Here is an 18171-nt window from a genome sequence, read left to right as displayed (position 1 = left end):
ACTTCCTGCAAACCCTCTGATAGCACTGATGCTTAGAGGCCAAGACTTGACAAAGCGCAGGCGCGCGTAACATGTGGTCACGGCAACCATGATTAGCTTGTGTTCCACGCTAGTTCCTGCTCTGGGCGTGGCTGACTGATGGTGTGTGACGCTCTTTCCGGAAGAGACGCGGACTCCGGCGGTTGGGTGACACGGCCGACACACATGTCGGTTCTCCATCTGGCTCCGCTACTCTTCTCCATCGGGGTTTCCCCATCTATCCCAGGGCAGTTCTGCTCCCCAAGAGGTTTCTTCACATGGGGATATCCAACTCCATTTGACCCTTCCAGGACCCCTACAACGTCTTCATCTAACATCTGACACCCAAGATCAGACGACCAAGCGCTGTTCCTTCATTTTAACTGGCAATACGAATAGATCTTATTGCTTACCCCCTATTGACTGTGTTTATATCTTGGGGTGATTGTCCACTTATACCACCTCTATGTGCCCCCCCTCTTTTTAGTTTCAGTCTTTTGCACAGAGTTTTAACCACTTTCCAACCACGCTATAGCCGAAAGACCGCTACAGCGCGGTCGTATTGTTTTGGGAGGGCATCTATCCACATCCTCCCAGAACCCCAACCCTCTGTGATTTCTGTGTCCTTTGGACACAGCTGATAACAAATCAAGGTAAAGGACCAATTGACAGTGGCCTTTTACCATGTGATCAGCTGTGTCCAATCACAGCTGATCCCATGTAAACAAATGCTGGTTATCAGTATTTCCTTTCCTTAGTGCTGCCACTGTGTGAGGAATGGAAAGCCGATAACTTACTTACCTGTGACAGCAGACATTTACACGGATTTTTTTTGGGCACTGATCATCAGTGCAAGCCCCATCAGTGCCAGTGTCCATAAGTGCAGCATATTGCCCATCCATGCTGCATTTTAGTGCCCATCAGTGCAGCCTCATCAGTGCCCATTAATACAGCCTCATCAGCGCCCATCAGTGCTGCCTCATCAACACACATTAGCGAAGAAGAAAAAATTACTTATTTGCAAAATTTTATAACAAAACGAAGGAAAAAAAAAATTATATATATTATACAACACTGAAGAAATTACACTTTGCTACAATGTAAAGTAGTGAGTGTACAGCTTGTATAACAGTGTAAATTTGCTGTCCCCTCAAAATAACTCAACACACAGCCATTAATGTCTAAACAGCTGGCAACAAAAGTGAGTACACCCCTAAGTGAAATTGTCCGAATTGGGCTCTAAGTGTCAATATTTTGTGTGGCCACCATTATTTTCCAGCACTGCCTTAACCCTCTTGGGCATGGAGTTCACCAGAGCCTCACAGGTTGCCACTGGAGTCCTCTTCCACTCCTCCATGAGGACATCACGGAGCTGGTGGATTTTAGAGACCTTGCGCTCCCCCACCTTCCACTTGAGGATGCCCCACAGATGCCCAATAGTGTTTAGGTCTGGAGACATGCTTGGCTAGTCCTTCACCTTTACCCTCCGCTTCTTTAGCAAGACAGTGGTCGTCTTGGAGGTGTGTTTGGGGTCGTTGCCATGTTGGAATACTGCCCTGCGGCCCAGTCTCCAAACGGAGGGGATCATGCTCTGCTTCAGTATGTCACAGTAGATGGTGGCATTCATGGTTCCCTCAATGAACTGTAGCTCCCCAGTGCAAGAAGCACTCATGCAGCCCCAGACCATGACACTAACACCACCATGCTTGACTGTAAGCAAGATACACTTGCCTTTGTATTGCTCACCTGGTTGCCGTCACACACGCTTGACACCATCTGAACCAAATAAGTTTATCTTGGTCTCATCAGACCAGAGGACATTATTCCAGCAATTCATGTCCTTAGTCTGCTTGTCTTCAGCAAACTGTTTACGGGCTTTCTTGTGCATCATCTTTAGAAGAGGCTTCCTTCTGGGATGACAGCCATGCAGACCAATTTCATGCAGTGTGCGGCGTATAGTCTGAGCATTGACAGTCTGACCCCCCCACCCCTTCAACCTCTACAGCAATGCTGGCAGTCTATTTCCCAAAGACAACCTCTGGATTTGACGCTGGGCACGTGCACTCAACTTCTTTGGTCGACCATGGTGAGGCCTGTTCTGAGTGGAACCTGTCCTGTTAAACCGCTGTATGGTCTTGGTCATCGTGCTGCAGCTCAGTTTCAGGGTCTTGACAATCTTCTTATAGCCTAGGCCATCTTTATTTAGAGCAACAATTATTTTTTTCAGATCTTCAGAGTTCTTTGCCATGCGGTGCCATGTTGAATTTCTAGTGACCAATATGAGAGAGTGAGAGCGATAACACCAAATTTAAAACCCCTGCTCCCCATTCACACCTGAGACCTTGTAACACTAACAAATCACATGATGCCGGAGAGGGAAAATGACTAATTGGGCCCAATTTGGACATTGTCACTTAGGGGTGTACTCACTTTTGTTGCCAGTGGTTTAGACATTAATGGCTGTGTGTTTGAGTTATTTTGAGGGGACAGCAAATTTACACTGTTATACAAGCTGTACACTGACAACTTTAGGGCTCTTTCACACGGCCGCTCCGCTTGTCTGCAAATCATCCTATTTTTTTGCGGATGATTTGCGGACATAATGCAAGTCTATGGCATTGCGGATGTCAGCGGAATACCATCCGCTGACATCCGATTTCCTTCCTTTCAGTTCTGTTCCGTTTTTTGGAACGGAACAGAACCCTATTTTTTCATCCGTGTAAAAAACGGAAAGGAAGGAAAATCGGATGTCAGTGGTGTCATCCACTGACATCCGCAATGCCATATACTTACATTATGTCCGCATATCATCCGCAAACGGATGGGATTATATGCGGGCACACGGAGCGGATGACACAAATGTCATCCGCTCCGTGAAAAAAAAAAAAAAAAAGTCCCGCAGCGGAGAAAAGCAGCGGAGCGGCCGTCTGAAAGAGCCCTTACATTGTAGCAAAGTGTCATTTCTTCAGTGTTGTCACATGAAAAGATAGAATAAAATAATTACAAAAATGTGAGGGGTGTACTCACTTATGTGAGATACTGTAATATAAATATATATATATATATATATATATATATATATATATATATATATATATATATATATATTTTTTTTTTTTTAATTTTTGGTCTTTTTTAGTTTGTTTAGCGAAAAATAAAAAACCCAGAGGTGATTAAATACCACCACAAGAAAGCTCTAACAATTTCATATGGGTAAAGTGTTGTATGGCCATGCAATTGTCATTCAAAGTGCGACAGCACTGAAAGCTGAAAATTGGCCTGGTCAGGAAGGGGGTGAAAGTGCCCATGAGGCATGTAGTTAAAGAACAACAGCAATTGTGTATTTATTTTTCATTAGTTTCCCACTCCTCCTGAATTCTGCCAACCAATGTTATACTTACCTTTAGCCCTAAGTTAGGAGGGCCCTGCACATAGGAGCTTACACACTACATGAGGGGCAAGTGATACAAAAGGCATTAACTGTGAGGGATGAGCTTTCTTGAGAAGGTAAAAGTACAGTTTTTGGGGGGAGGAAAGATAAACTTCCTGGAAAGATGAGTTTTCAGGGACCGATGGACAGGAGTAGGAGATAGGTGAATTTTGGTACGGAACTTTAGGGAAACCGTACCCTAAGAGACAGCTTTAGGCCACCATGAGTACAACTTTCTCATTGAAATGAATAAACCTCAGCACATACAGTGCATTGCGAAAGTATTCGGCCCCCTTGAACTTTTCAACCTTTTGCCACATTTCAGGCTTCAAACATAAAGATATAAAACTGTAATTTTTTGTGAAGAATCAACAACAAGTGGGACACAATCATGAAGTGGAACAAAATTTATTGGATATTTCAAACTTTGTTAACAAATAAAAAAACTGAAAAATTGGGGCGTGTAAAATTATTCAGCCCCTTTACTTTCAGTGCAGCAAACTCTCTCCAGAAGTTCAGGGAGGATCTCTGAATGATCCAATGTTGACCTAAATGACTAATGATGATAAATAGAATCCACCTGTGTGTCAAGTGTCCGTATAAATGCACCTGCACTGTGATAGTCTCAGAGGTCCATTTAAAGCGCAGAGAGCATCATGAAGAACAAGGAACACACCAGGCAGGTCCGAGATAATGTTTTGGAAAAGTTTAAAGCCGGATTTGGATACAAAAAGATTTCCCAAGCTTTAAACATCCCAAGGAGCACTCTGCAAGCGATAATATTGAAATGGAAGGAGTATCAGACAACTGCAAATCTACGAAGACCTGGCCGTCCCTCTAAACTTTCAGCTCATACAAGGAGAAAACTGATCAGAGATGCAGCCAAGAGGCCCATGATCACTCTGGATGAACTGCAGAGATCTACAGCTGAGGTGGGAGACTCTGTCCATAGGACAACAATCAGTCGTATACTGCACAAATCTGGCCTTTATGGAAGAGTGGCAAGAAGAAAGCCATTTCTTAAAGATATCCATAAAATGTGTTGTTTAAAGTTTGCCACAAGCCACCTGGGAGACACACCAAACATGTCGAAGAAGGTGCTCTGGTCAGATGAAACCAAAATTGAACTTTTTGGCAACAATGCAAAACATTATGTTTGGCGTAAAAGCAACACAGCTCATCACCCTGAACACACCATCCCCACTGTCAAACATGGTGGTGGCAGCATCATGGTTTGGGCCTGCTTTTCTTCAGCAGGGACAGGGAAGGTGGTTAAAATTGATGGGAAGATGGATGGAGCCAAATACAGGACCATTCTGGAAGAAAACCTGATGGAGTCTGCAAAAGACCTGAGACTGGGACGGAGATTTGTCTTCCAACAAGACAATGATCCAAAACATAAAGCAAAATCTACAATGGAATGGTTCACAAACATATCCAGGTGTTAGAATGGCCAAGTCAAAGTCCAGACCTGAATCCAATCGAGAATCTGTGGAAAGAACTGAAAACTGCTGTTCACAAACGCTCTCCATCCAACCTCACTGAGCTCGAGCTGTTTTGCAAGGAGGAATGGGCAAACATTTCAGTCTCTCGATGTGCAAAACTGATAGAGACATACCCCAAGCGACTTACAGCTGTAATCACAGCAAAAGGTGGCGCTGCAAAGTATTAATTTAAGGGGGCTGAATAATTTTGCACGCCCAATTTTTCAGTTTTTTATTTGTTAAAAAATGTTGAAATATCCAATAAATTTAGTTCCATTTCATGATTGTGTCCCACTTGTTGATTCTTCACAAAAAATTACAGTTTTATATCTTTATGTTTGAAGCCTGAAATGTGGCAAAAGGTCGAAAAGTTCAAGGGGGCCGAATACTTTCGCAATGCACTGTATGTGCAGTATGAAGGGGTCATTTTCAGAGGAAAGGCTGTGCAGCTCGAAACAGGGGAAGGCAATAAAGATCTGTAGACTAGGGATGAAGGTAAATATAAGACCTAGTGGACAGCATTTGGGGGCGGTAGAATCTATTTAAAGAAAAAAGTATATAAGCACGTTTTTTAATTTACGTATTTTAAAATATATGTAAACCCTTAGAATACATTTTTTTATTTCTTCTCTCTTGGTCAAAAGAGTTTTGGTATATCTGTTTGTTACGTGCAAAAAAAATGGTTGACCCTGCTAGAAATTTAGTGAGATGATAACATCCTGTGCGCTCTGCTTCTGCTGACTGTTATCAGATAGTATTGTTCCCTGCTATCTATGTGGACTACAGAACACCTCCCCACATTATCAAGATAAGGAGAATGGGTAAGGGGTGTTCTAACATACTTCCTGTCCTAAGGTGACAGTATGCTGCTGCTCCACGTGTACTGTAGAGTAAGTGAGCATTGTCACCATGAGACTGGAAATGTGTTACTGGCAAGTTCACCAGGTAAAGATATAGGAAAAAATAAAAAATAAATGCAGCTTCCACATTTAAAGTCTCTTCAGCTGCAATGTATTACATTTTTCTTCTTGGGTTAAGACACACTGATACCATGCAGATCTAAAAATCGCAATAAGGACAATGTGTCCTTATCGAGTTGTCAGGTAAGCATGATAATAAAACATTTATTAAAGCTATGTGCAAACAGCACCCGCTTTATCAGCAAGAGATATTGCAAGGAGGGGTGACAAAGTGACAGGGGAGCCCATGGATAGTAGGATCCAAAACACCCATAACAGTCAAATTCCTACTAACCCCCCCCCCCCCTCGTCTTTGGCTCCTTTCACACGGGCGGTGCGCTGAGCAGGCGGATGACAGCTCAGTCTCCGCTCACTGTGCAGAGATGGAGCTGTCAGAGCCCAGCTCTACTCTATGGGGAGATCAGATGAGAATGGACTGCCTGTCCGTTCTCATCCGATCCTATCCGATCCTCCAGACGGATGGAAAATAGGGTTTCATCCGTCCGGATAACACGGACAGGATCAGATCGGATAGCAGCGGGTGTCAGCGGAGAGGTCTCCGCTGACATCCGCCGCTCCATAGGGCTGCATTGAGCATCCGATCCGGTCCGCCTGAAAAACTGACAAGCGGATCGGATCGGAAAGCCCATGTGAAAGGGGCCTTAGGCTGTGTAATTGATTTACGGCATCTGGGACAGCTCTGCACAGGCCAGAACTTTCATTTAATTGTAGGGAGCTGCATTACCTCAGATTACTCCACCTTTCTGCCCCTAGCCTCCCTGCTGCACTAGTGGGGCCTAGGGAACTTTGCCTTACTTACTGATAGCCACAGCCTGAGGGAGTACTCTACCTGAGCCCAAAAAAAAAAAAAAAAAAGAGTCTCTGTTCTGCCTCAGGCCCCTATTTGGACTACTGGGTCCAGACGCAGACCCAGCACAGGAGGGCAGGTTTTACCCCCCCCCCCCCCCCATTTCAGCGGCCCTGCATGCATCATTGGGTATTTGCCCACTTCAAGTGACTTTTGCATTTACATTCTTTTCCATTTGTCCATTCTATGGGAACTCAAAAATAATTTCAAGAAAGTTAAATGCAGGTCAGAAGGATGCCAACTGCAGGCCAGATGCCCCTATCCATGAATTCTGAATTATCTCAGAAGTGCCCCAAACTAATCAACATCAATCATCAACACAAGCCCTAAGCATGTTGACAAAAGGCACCATACCAGTTCACTAACATGTCAGAAAAATCTGTTACAGTGATACCTCGGTTCACGAACGCTTCTGTTTACGAACAACTCTGTTCACGAACAGAAAAGTTAATAGAAATATACTCCGTTTCACGAACTTCGCTTCGGTTCACGAACAGGTTCACAAACATTTTAATGCTATTTCCAGGCTGTCAAATGGTCGTGACTTCCTGTAGGAAGATCGTGGAGAGAAGAAGAGACACAGAAAGAAGTATTGTGAGTACTGTGAAGACACTTTCAGTGACTTTTTGCTTTTTTGTGTGCTTTTTAGCACATACAGTACTGTACTATACTACTACTACTTCTGTACAATACTGTACTGTACTTACTGTATTGTACAGTTCCCCCGTTTGAGTGCTTACTGTACTGGACTCCTAATATGGCTCCCAAGAAGCATTGTACTAATACTGTACTGTACTGTACTAATATGTATTGTAATTTGTTTCATATTTTTGTGCTTCAAAAACAAAACAAAAAAAAGGGTCAGAACGGATTAACCAGATTTACATTGAACCCTATGGGAAAATGTACCTCGGTTCACGACCAATTCGGTTTGCGACCAGAGTCAGTTCACGAATTAAGTTCGTGAACCGAGGTATCACTGTATTCACCAAGCAGAGTGAAGAATGTAGTCACCTTTTGCCAAAATAAACTAAAATAAACAAAAAATATATCTCTGCGCCGGCTAAATGCGAAACTGCAGCAACTCAAATTCTGGAAATAGAAAATAAATAGTAATATTAAAAACAATAGTGCCCTGTTCCTAAACAATTATGACCAATTGTGATAAATGATGACAGAAATTACCGCATTTTCCGGCGTATAAGACGACTGGGCGTATAAGACGACCCCCCTAATTTTCAAGTTAAAACATAGGTTTTGGGCTATGCTCGCCGTATAAGACTACCCCTCTTCCGAAGCAAGGCAACACCATTGAAAAACATCAGATTTCTCATAGATCTCCAAGGTACTCTAGTACTGTAATACATGTAATCTCTCATAATATCTCCAAGGTACCCTAAGTATAAGTATTACCAGTAGATGTAATCTCAAGACGCTGGCTGTGCGGGAATCCTGTACCGGTATACCGTATGTACCGTAGCTTCGGCTACATACAGTGTACCGCGCTGAGCCAATCACAGTGAGCGATGTATTCTATTATTGAATGCAAAGCCTGCTCGGATTGGCAGAGTCAGAGAGGCGGGCTGATGTTACTCCCCCAATCCGAGCAAGCTTTGCATTCAATAATAGAATACATCGCTCTCCCTGATTGGCTCAACGCGGTACACTGTATTTAACCGAAGCTATGGTACATAAGGTATACCGGTACAGGATTCCCGCACAGCCAGCGTCTTGAGAGATTACATCTACCGGTAATACTTATACTTAGGTTACCTTGGAGATATTATACTCGGCGTATAAGACGACCCCCCATTTTTGGGGGATTTTTTTGAGGTTCAAAAGTAGTCTTATACGCCAGAAAATACAGTATATATAATCAGCTGAATCAAAAAGTGCAAATAAATAAACGTACGCAAGTGAGTGCAAATATATACTAAAATAAATGTGAACCACAGGGTGCATAAATCAAATATATACACATATACTACAATCATTCAAACTTATGCATAGATAAGGGTCTCAGTGCATAGTATGAAAAAATCCTATACTAAGTCCACAACTTCGTCACAGTGCACATCTCAAGTGGAAAAAGTGCATAAATATCGAGTGTACCGCTCTGTGTTCACCAGTGCTCTGAAATTGAAAAAGGTGCTCCTTCAACCAGATAAATTGGCTTCTTAAGAGGCCACTTGAGATGTGCACTGTCAGGAAGTTGTGGACTTATTACAGTAAATCCTTGGATTGGGAGTAACTTGGTTTGAGAGCGTTTTGCAAGAGCAGTACTTTTTTTTTTTTTTTATAAATTTTGACTTGATAAACAAGCGATGTCTTGATATTCAAGTAGCGTCATGTCACACCTGACTATAAAAGAGAAGAGAGGCGCCTCTAAGTGTAGCAATATGGTTACATTTAATGAAGGTACAACATTTAGCAGCTCACATGGTTAATGATTAAAACAGACACATCTAAGTATGCAGGGATTCGGGGTAAAGCTGTCCACAAAGACCATCCTCGTACTGCCATCAACGTCATCCCTTCCACGCTACGCTTCACGAGCACTTTAAGCCTCGCTTTTAGATCACTCTAAGGCAGGATAATCTTCCCGGTCACGACTGCAGACTGACGGTGGTGATAGCCAGCGGTGCGGTGGACGGTCTATGTGGAAAGCTTTACCCTGGATGCCTGCAGTCTTACAGTAGATGTGCCTCTTTTAATCGTCAACCATGTGAGTTGCTAAATGTTTAAATTTCATTAAATGTAACCATATTGCTACACTTAGAGGCGCCTCTCTTTTCTTTTATACTCTGTAGCTCCTGCTGGATTTTACTTCTAATCCCCTTGTGGAGGCTGCTGTGACGGTACTCACCGTCACTGGGAGTGAAAGACAGATACTTAATGGTTTGGATTGCTACAACTGGGTTCTGTGTTTACTTATGATATTGTGTATTGAGGTGAGACGTGTATTCTGTTAAGCTTGTCTGTTCTATTGTTAAATGTTAATGAACTCACATAGTGTTCTGTCCAGATGGCTAGATAATTAGTTCAGGTTAATTCAATTTCTGTACACAATTTCATCTGCATATGATAATGTAATCAGGCAACCCCTAACCTATGTGTGGTAATCTGATCAGGAGGGGGATGTGCTCATGTGTGTATCAATTGAGTGTGAAACTGTTCAATAAAAGAGAAGATTCCAGTACAAGCTAAGTTGTCGGCTAGCTTTGTATGGGGGTGGCTGGAAAATCTGATATCTATGTTCACGATTGGGAGGAAGCCATATACTGACGGAAGTCCACAAGTACAGTGTGGGTTGCGGTTCCATTACAGGTGCCATTTGTGAATGGACATTTTATGGTTATACAATTGCTATAATCTTTTTATATGGACTATAAACGGAAGGGCTTCCGAATAAATGGTTGTGGAAGGAATCATCTGAGTTTCCATCATTTCTTATGGGAAAATTTGCTTTGATATCAGAGTGCTTTGGATTACAAGCATGTTTCCGGAACGAATTATGCTTGCAATCCAAGGTTTTCACTGTATACAATTTTTTCATACTATGCACTGAGACCCTTATCTATGCATACATTTATATTATTGCAGTATATGTGTATATTTTTGATTTATGCACCTTGTGGTTCACATTTATTTTTGTCTGATATATACTGTACACTCACTTGCATAGGTTTATTTATTTGCACTTTTTGATTCAGCTGATTATTTTTAATTTCCATCATACATTATCACAATTGGTCTTAATTGTTTAGGAACAGCGCACCATTCTTTGCCAAATCAGTTGCTAAATCAATTACTCATCAATGTCTAATTGGTAAGGACATTTACAACAGGCTGTAATAATGTGCAGTATTAAAATGTTTTGATGAACTTACCAACAAAAATGAAGGTTCCTTCTCCAAGGATTTCCCCATGGTTTTCAGTGATTCCATCACATATGTAAAGGTCCGAGTCATCATGTGACACATTCTTCAACATTAGAGTGAAATGTGGAACCTGGCCAGAGTATGTCAGACGATTCTCATACTTCATGTTCACCGTTTGTTTACTATAGGTTGTATTCACTACTACCATATTCATTATTACTTTGAAACGTTTCCTGAAGAAAATGTTTTTTGTTTTAGCCCCAGGAACCGCTGTGCAGTTAATGATTGCAGTTTCTCCAGGATTAAGGAATAAGCTTTTAGGGTCTTGCTTCACTAAAAAGACTCCATCTAAGAGAAACAAATAATATCTTATTTCACATTTGACATAACTTTAAATAGTAACTAAACAGAACAAAAATGCAATAAATGTTTAGGTTTAATCAGCCTGTCTCAACCTTTTTGCCCAAAAAGAATCTTTGGAATTATTTTCAGGTCTCGAGGAACTCTTGATAAGACAAAATAATTGGGTGTTAGGCTTCTTTCACACGGTCCGCCTCCGCAGGCGGATCCGTGTTGCTCAGCGGGGATCGATCCGCGATCCCCGCTGAGCCGGGCGGATGACAGCTCCGTCTCCGCTTGCAGAGCGGAGAGGGAGGTGTCTCAGCACCCGCTGCCCTCTATGGGGGATTGGAGGAGAGCGGACCGCTTGTCCGCTCTCATCAGATCCACTCCGCTCCGATTACTGAACGGATGGAAAAATAGGGTTTCCATCCGTCCAGATTTCAGCACAGGATCGGATGCGGATGGCAGCGGGTGTCAGAGGAGGTGACCTCTGCTGACACCGCTGCCCCATAGAGCTGCATGGAGGATCCGATCAGATCCGCCTAAAAAACTGACAGGCGGATCTGATCGGACCGCCCGTGTGAAAGAGCCCTTAATGAGAAAAGTGCACCTTACATTGGTGGCTAGTGGGAAGAATACAACTGTTACAAACAGCTAAAGAGATCATTGGTGTCATGCAACTGGCTCTGCCAAGTGGTATTGACCTTAGAACTATGCAAGCACCATCAAATTGGGGGGGGGGGGGTCAATTAGCCACAGCTCAAGTAACCCCTTGCAACCTCTGCAGGAACCCTAAGGTTTAGTTGAACCCTGTTTGAAAATGGCTGTTTTTAACCACTTGACCTCTAGCCACTGTGCTGCTACTGCGGCACAGTGGCTCGTTATCGTCCAGCGACGTTGACCTACGTCGCTGGACTCCTCCCCCTGTAGGCGGCGCGCTCCCGCTGTTTTCATTCACAGCGGGAGACGGGCCAGGGGAAGAGAGGCGGCAATTGCCGCTGCTCTGCCCCGATCGTCGGGGAATCCAGTTTGGAGATCCGCCCGCCTGTGTAAACAGAGCGGGCGGATCTCCTAAGTGACAGGGAGTGACAGATCGGAGTGTTCAGCATAGCTGGACATCCGATCTGTCCCTGGCTCACTCAGTCACCTCCCCCCCCACACGTTAGTAAGCACCAGGCATACATTAACCCCTCCCTCTCCAATAAAATTAACCCCTTCCCTGCCAGTGTCATTTTTACAGTAACAGTGCATATTTATAGCACTGATTACTGTAGTAATGTCACTGGTACCCCCTAAAGTGTCAAAAATGTCAGTCAAGGGTCCGATCTGTCCGCCGCAATGTCGCAGTCCCGCAAAAAAAAAAATCGCAGATCGCCGCCATTACTCGTTAAAAAAAAAAACACCAAAAATGACAGAAATCTTTCCCTTAGTTAGTAAACGCAATAACTTTTGCGCAAACCAATCAAAATACGTTTATTGCGATTTTTTTTACCAAACATGGGTAGCAGAAAACAAATTGGCCAAAAATTTAAAAAAAAAATGGTTTTTACATCTTTTTTGGGGGGAATTTCATATAAAAAAATGTTAAAAATATTGTTATTTTTTCAAAATAAACGCTCTTTTTTTGTTTATAGCGCAAAAAGTAAAAATCGCACAGGTGATCAAATACCACCAAAAGAAAGCTCTGTTTGTGGGAAAAAAGGACATAAATTTCGTTTGGGTACGGCGTCGCATGACCGTGCAATTGTCAGTTAAAGTCGCACAGCACCGAATCGCAAAAAGTGGCCCAGACGTAAGACAGCAAAATGCTCTAGTGGTAAAGTGGTTAAACAAGTACAAGATACAACATACATAGGTATAACCTGTTTCTCGCATAAAGTACCCTCTCTAACCACTTTAATGAAGGGCACTTTTACCCCCTTCCTGCCCAGGCCAATTTTCAGCTTTCAGCACTGTGACATTTTGAATGACAATTGCGCAGTCATGCAACACTGTACCCATAAGAAATTTATCATTTTTTTTCCACACAAAGAGAGCTTTCTTTTGGTGATATTTAATCACCACTGGGTTTTTTTTTATTTTGTGCTAAACAAAAAAAAAAAAAAAACTCCAAATATTTTTTTAAAAAAGTGTTTTTCTTCAATTCGGTTATAGAATTTTGCAAATAAATAATCTTTCTTCATACATTTAGTGCCGGTTCACACTATAGCGTGTGCGGCGATCGCATGTAATATCGGAGCGCACTGCTCCTTCATTACATGCGATCGGATGTGGAGTGCGAATTCAGCCATACACTTTGTATGGCTAAATTCGCACTGCACCCGCACAAAAGTCGCACATGACCCTTTTTTTCAGCCGCATCAGGATTGGATCGCACAGTGGTTCACACTTGTGCGATCTGATCCTGTGCGAACTGTCAGATCGCACTGCGATATGCGATCAAACTGGGGGTGTCGTTTAATTGACACCCCCAGCGTATCGCATATGGCAGTGTGAACTGCCAGATGTGCGTTTGCGATGCGGGAACAGGCTGCGAATTCGCAGCCTTCCCGCATCGCACAAGTGTGACCCGGCACTTAGGTCAAATGTATTCTGCTACATTTCTTTGGTGAAAATAACCCAAATAAGGGGTTTATTATTTAGTCTGTAGGAAAGTTATTAAGTTCACAAAATATTGTATACATACAGTATCTGAAAATGGATCAATTGTGATGTACAGTGAGAGCCTAGAGTAGAGAATAAAAATAACTATACAGGTGCATCTCATAAAATTAGAATATCATTAAAAAGTTAATTTATTTCAGTATTCAATTAAAAAAGTGAAACTCATATTTTATATATTAGCGGTCTTCAGCTCGCCTGCATTGTTGGGTCGGTTGTCTCATCTTACTCTTGAAATACCCCACAGATTCTCTATGGGGTTTAGGTCAGGCGAGTTTGTTGGTCAATCAAGCACAGTGATACCATGGTCATTAAACCAGGTATTGGTACTTTTGGCAGTGTGGGCAGGTGAAATGTTCTGCTGGAAAATGAAATCAGCATCTCCATAAGAGGGAAGCATGAAGTTCTCTAGAATTTCCTGGTAGAGGGTTGCGCTGACTTTGGAATTGGTAAAACACAGTGGACCAACACCCGCAGATGACATGGCTCCCCAAATCATCACTGACTGTGAAAAGTTTAGCATTTCATTTAGAAATCAATGTCCCAGAGTCCGGAGGAAGAAGAGGAGGACAGAATCCAAGTTGCATGAGGTCAAGTCTGAAGTTTCCACAGTCAGCTGGTGTTGGTCCGCTGTGTTTTTTCAAGTCCAAGCGCAGTCCTCTAGCAGGAAATTCTAGAGCACTTCATGCTTCCCACCTCTGATCAGCTTTATGGAGATGCTGATTTCATTTTCCAGCAGGACTTGGCACCTGCCTACACTGCCCAAAGTACCAATACCTGGTTTAACCACTTTAAGACCGGAAGATTTTACCCCCTTAATGACCAGGCACTATTCTGCGATTCGGCACTGCGTTACTTTAACGGACCCAAATAAAATTGACGTCATTTTTTTCGGTGGTATTGGATCACCTGTGCGATTTTTAATTTTTGCGCTATAACCAAAAAAAAGAGCGACAATTTTGAAAAAAAAAAAAAAAAAAAACCAATATTTTTCACATTCTGCTATATAACATTGCCAAAAAAAAAAAATTAAAAATCAAAAATTTAACATTTTAGGCCAATTGTTTTCTGCTACATATTTTTGGGTAAAAAAAAAAAGGAGTGTATTTTGATTGATTTGTGCAAAAGTTATCGCGTTTACTAACTGCGGGAAAGATTTATGTCATTTTTATTGGTTTTTTTTTTTACTAGTAATGGCGGCGATCTGCAATTTTTAGCGGGACTGTGACATTGCGGCGGACAGATCGGGCCCCCAACTGACATTGACACTTTTGGGGGGACCAGTGACATTACTACAGTAATCAGTGCTAAAAATATGCACTGTTACTGTAATAATGACACTGGCAGGAGAGGGGTTAACCCTATGGATGATCAATGGGTTAAATGTATGCCATATACTTACTGAGGTGTGGGGGGGCTCTGTGACATAGACAGATCGCAGGTTCAGCTATGCTTTGTTTACATAAGCAGGCGGGTCTTCTCACAGATTCCCTGACGATCAGGGATGGGAGGCGGCAATCGCCGCCTCTCCTCCTCCGGCCCGACTCCCGCTGTGTTGAAACACAGAGGGAGCGCGCCGCCGAAATCACTAGGAGTCGTCGCTGGACCCAGGGGAGACGCACTGCCGCAGTAGGATTACTATGAGCAGTCGGCAAGTGGTTAAAGATCATGGTTTCACTGTGCTTGATTGGCCAGCAAACTCGCCTGATCTAAACCCCATAGAAAATCTGTGGGGTATTGTCAAGCGGAAGATGAGAAACACCAGACCCAACAATGCAGACGAGCTGAAGGCTAAGCAACCTGGGCTTTCATAACACCTCAGCAGTGCCACAGGCTAATCGCCTCCATGCCACGCTGCATTGATGCAGTATTTCATGTGAAAGGAGCCCCGAGCGAGTATTGATTGCATACTATACTGTACATGGACATGCTTTTCAGTCAGTCTATTTTTTATTTATTTATTTATTTATTTTTATTGGTCTTATGTAGTGTTGAGCGAACACGGACTGTATTATTCGTGTTCGTACCGAATAATTGGATTTTTTGTACCCGAACACGGACACGGACACTTTACTGTATGTTCGGGTAAAAATCCGTGTTCGGTCGTTTTATTTCCGGGTTTTGCATGCTTTGGCGCTCTTTTCATGGCGGGCTTTCAACAGCCAATCAACAATCGTTTAACTGGTGTGCCTTAAGCCATCCCAGCCATGCCTGCAAATGTCTCAGTAGCTGTGATTGGCCGTCTGAAGCATGTGACCAAGTCTTTATAAGTTCGAGGCAGCCGCAGCGGCGTCATTATGCTGCTTAGATTCAGGGACAGAGCACACATCAACGTGCTGGCTGCTGATTAGGGAAAGATAGGCAGGAAAAAACCATTTGTGTCCGGATAGAATTGAGGGACAGGTCGGAGTGTTTAGGCAGGGCGAGTTGTAGGCATTTTAGGGATAGAGTCTGCTGAATTATAGGGTCAGTGTCTTCTACAAACTACAATCGATATTGCTGTGTGGGGGGTGGGGTGAATCTGCACTCAATCCTGATCTACGATCTCTTCTCAATCCTGTTAGGGACAGAGTCTGCTGAATTTTAGGGAAACTGTGTTCTACAAACTACAATCGATATTGCTGTGTGGTGTGGGATTGGAGATAGGCAGGTGTCAGTGATCCACATCCATTTTTCTGTGTGTGAGCTGCAGTGAACACAATCTTTTTGGGCTGCAGTGAACACAATCTTTTTGGGCTGCAGTGAACACAATCTTTTTGGGCTGCAGTGAACACAATCTTTTTGGGCTGCAGTGAACACAATCTTTTTGGGGTGCAGTGAACAAAATCTTTTTGGGGTGCAGTGAACACAATCCTTTTTGGTGTGCAGTGAACACAATCTTTGTGGGGTGCAGTGAACAAAATCCTTTGTGGGGTGCAGTGAACACAATCTTTTTGGGGTGCAGTGAACAAAATCCTTTTTGGGGTGCAGTGAACAACATCCTTTTTGGGGTGCAGTGAACACAATCTTTTTGGGGTGCAGTGAACAAAATCCTTTGTGGGGTGCAGTGAACACAATCTTTTTGGGGTGCAGTGAACACAATCTTTTTGGGGTGGAGTGAACAACATCCTTTTTGGGGTGCAGTGAACAAAATCCTTTTTGGGGTGCAGTGAACAAAATCATTTTTGGGGTGCAGTGAACACAATCTTTTTGGGGTGCAGTGAACACAATCTTTGTGGGGTGCAGTGAACACAATCTTTTTGGGGTGGAGTGAACAACATCCTTTTTGGGGTGCAGTGAACAACATCCTTTTTGGGGTGCAGTGAACACAATCTTTTTGGGGTGCAGTGAACAGAATCTTTGTGGGGTACAGTGAACAGAATCTTTGTGGGGTGCAGTGAACACAATCTTTGGGGGGTACAGTGAACACAATCTTTGTGAGGTGCAGTGAACACAATCTTTGTGGGGTGCAGTGAACACAATCATTGTGGGGTGCAGTGGCCTAGTGTGGTTGTGTACGTGTGATATACATACACTTTTTTGGGATCATATTTTCTATTCCGCTATTTAATCAAAAACCTTTGGGGATCAGTTAAATTGGGGGATAGTCTGTGTTGGTACGTGTGAGAGAGATCCACCTTTCCAAGTTGTTGGGGTTCATCTCATACTTCTGAAGGTTTGAGGGTGCTGCCTGTTCCATACTCCCCCTACTCCTAGCCTTTTAGGGGTACAAACAATAGTAATTGGGGCCTAGTGTGGTTGTGTACGTGTGATATACATACACTTTTTTGGGATCATATTTTCTATTCCGCTATTTAATCAAAAACCTTTGGGGATCAGTTAAATTGGGGGATAGTCTGTGTTGGTACGTGTGAGAGAGATCCACCTTTCCAAGTTGTTGGGGTTCATCTCATACTTCTGAAGGTTTGAGGGTGCTGCCTGTTCCATACTCCCCCTACTCCTCATCTAGCCTTTTAGGGGTACAAACAATAGTAATTGGGGCCTAGTGTGGTTGTGTACGTGCGAGATACATACACTTTTTTTGATCATATTTCCTATTCCGCTATTCAATAAAAACCTTTGAGGATCAATTGAATTGCGGGATAGTCTGTGTCGGTACGTGTGAGAGAGATCCACCTTTCCAAGTTGTTGGGGTTCATCTCATACTTCTGAAGGTTTGAGGGTGCTGCCTGTTCCATACTCCCCCTACTCCTCATCTAGCCTTTTAGGGGTACAAACAATAGTAATTGGGGCCTAGTGTGGTTGTGTACGTGTGATATACATACACTTTTTTGGGATCATATTTTCTATTCCGCTATTTAATCAAAAACCTTTGGGGATCAGTTAAATTGGGGGATAGTCTGTGTTGGTACGTGTGAGAGAGATCCACCTTTCCAAGTTGTTGGGGTTCATCTCATACTTCTGAAGGTTTGAGGGTGCTGCCTGTTCCATACTCCCCCTACTCCTAGCCTTTTAGGGGTACAAACAATAGTAATTGGGGCCTAGTGTGGTTGTGTACGTGTGATATACATACACTTTTTTGGGATCA

At 43.0% G+C, this 18171-nt stretch overlaps 1 protein-coding gene across 1 annotated transcript in view; it reads right to left on the bottom strand.

Moving 5' to 3' along the window:
• Window positions 1-18171, bottom strand: part of LOC309567363 (uncharacterized protein) — a gene marked incomplete at its 3' end in the record, with an annotated part of 48289 nt that overhangs the window by 16753 nt on the left and 13365 nt on the right. Inside the window, exon 2 of the mRNA XM_082272777.1 lies at window positions 10650-10988. Within this exon, the coding sequence (XP_082128903.1) occupies window positions 10650-10988 (339 nt within the window). The remainder of the gene's footprint in view (window positions 1-10649; window positions 10989-18171) is intronic.

Source organism: Pelophylax lessonae (genome assembly GCF_965119305.1).
Source record: "Pelophylax lessonae genome assembly, chromosome: 11".
NCBI classification, from domain to species: Eukaryota; Metazoa; Chordata; class Amphibia; order Anura; family Ranidae; genus Pelophylax; species Pelophylax lessonae.
This window is presented reverse-complemented; position numbering and strand designations above follow the sequence as displayed.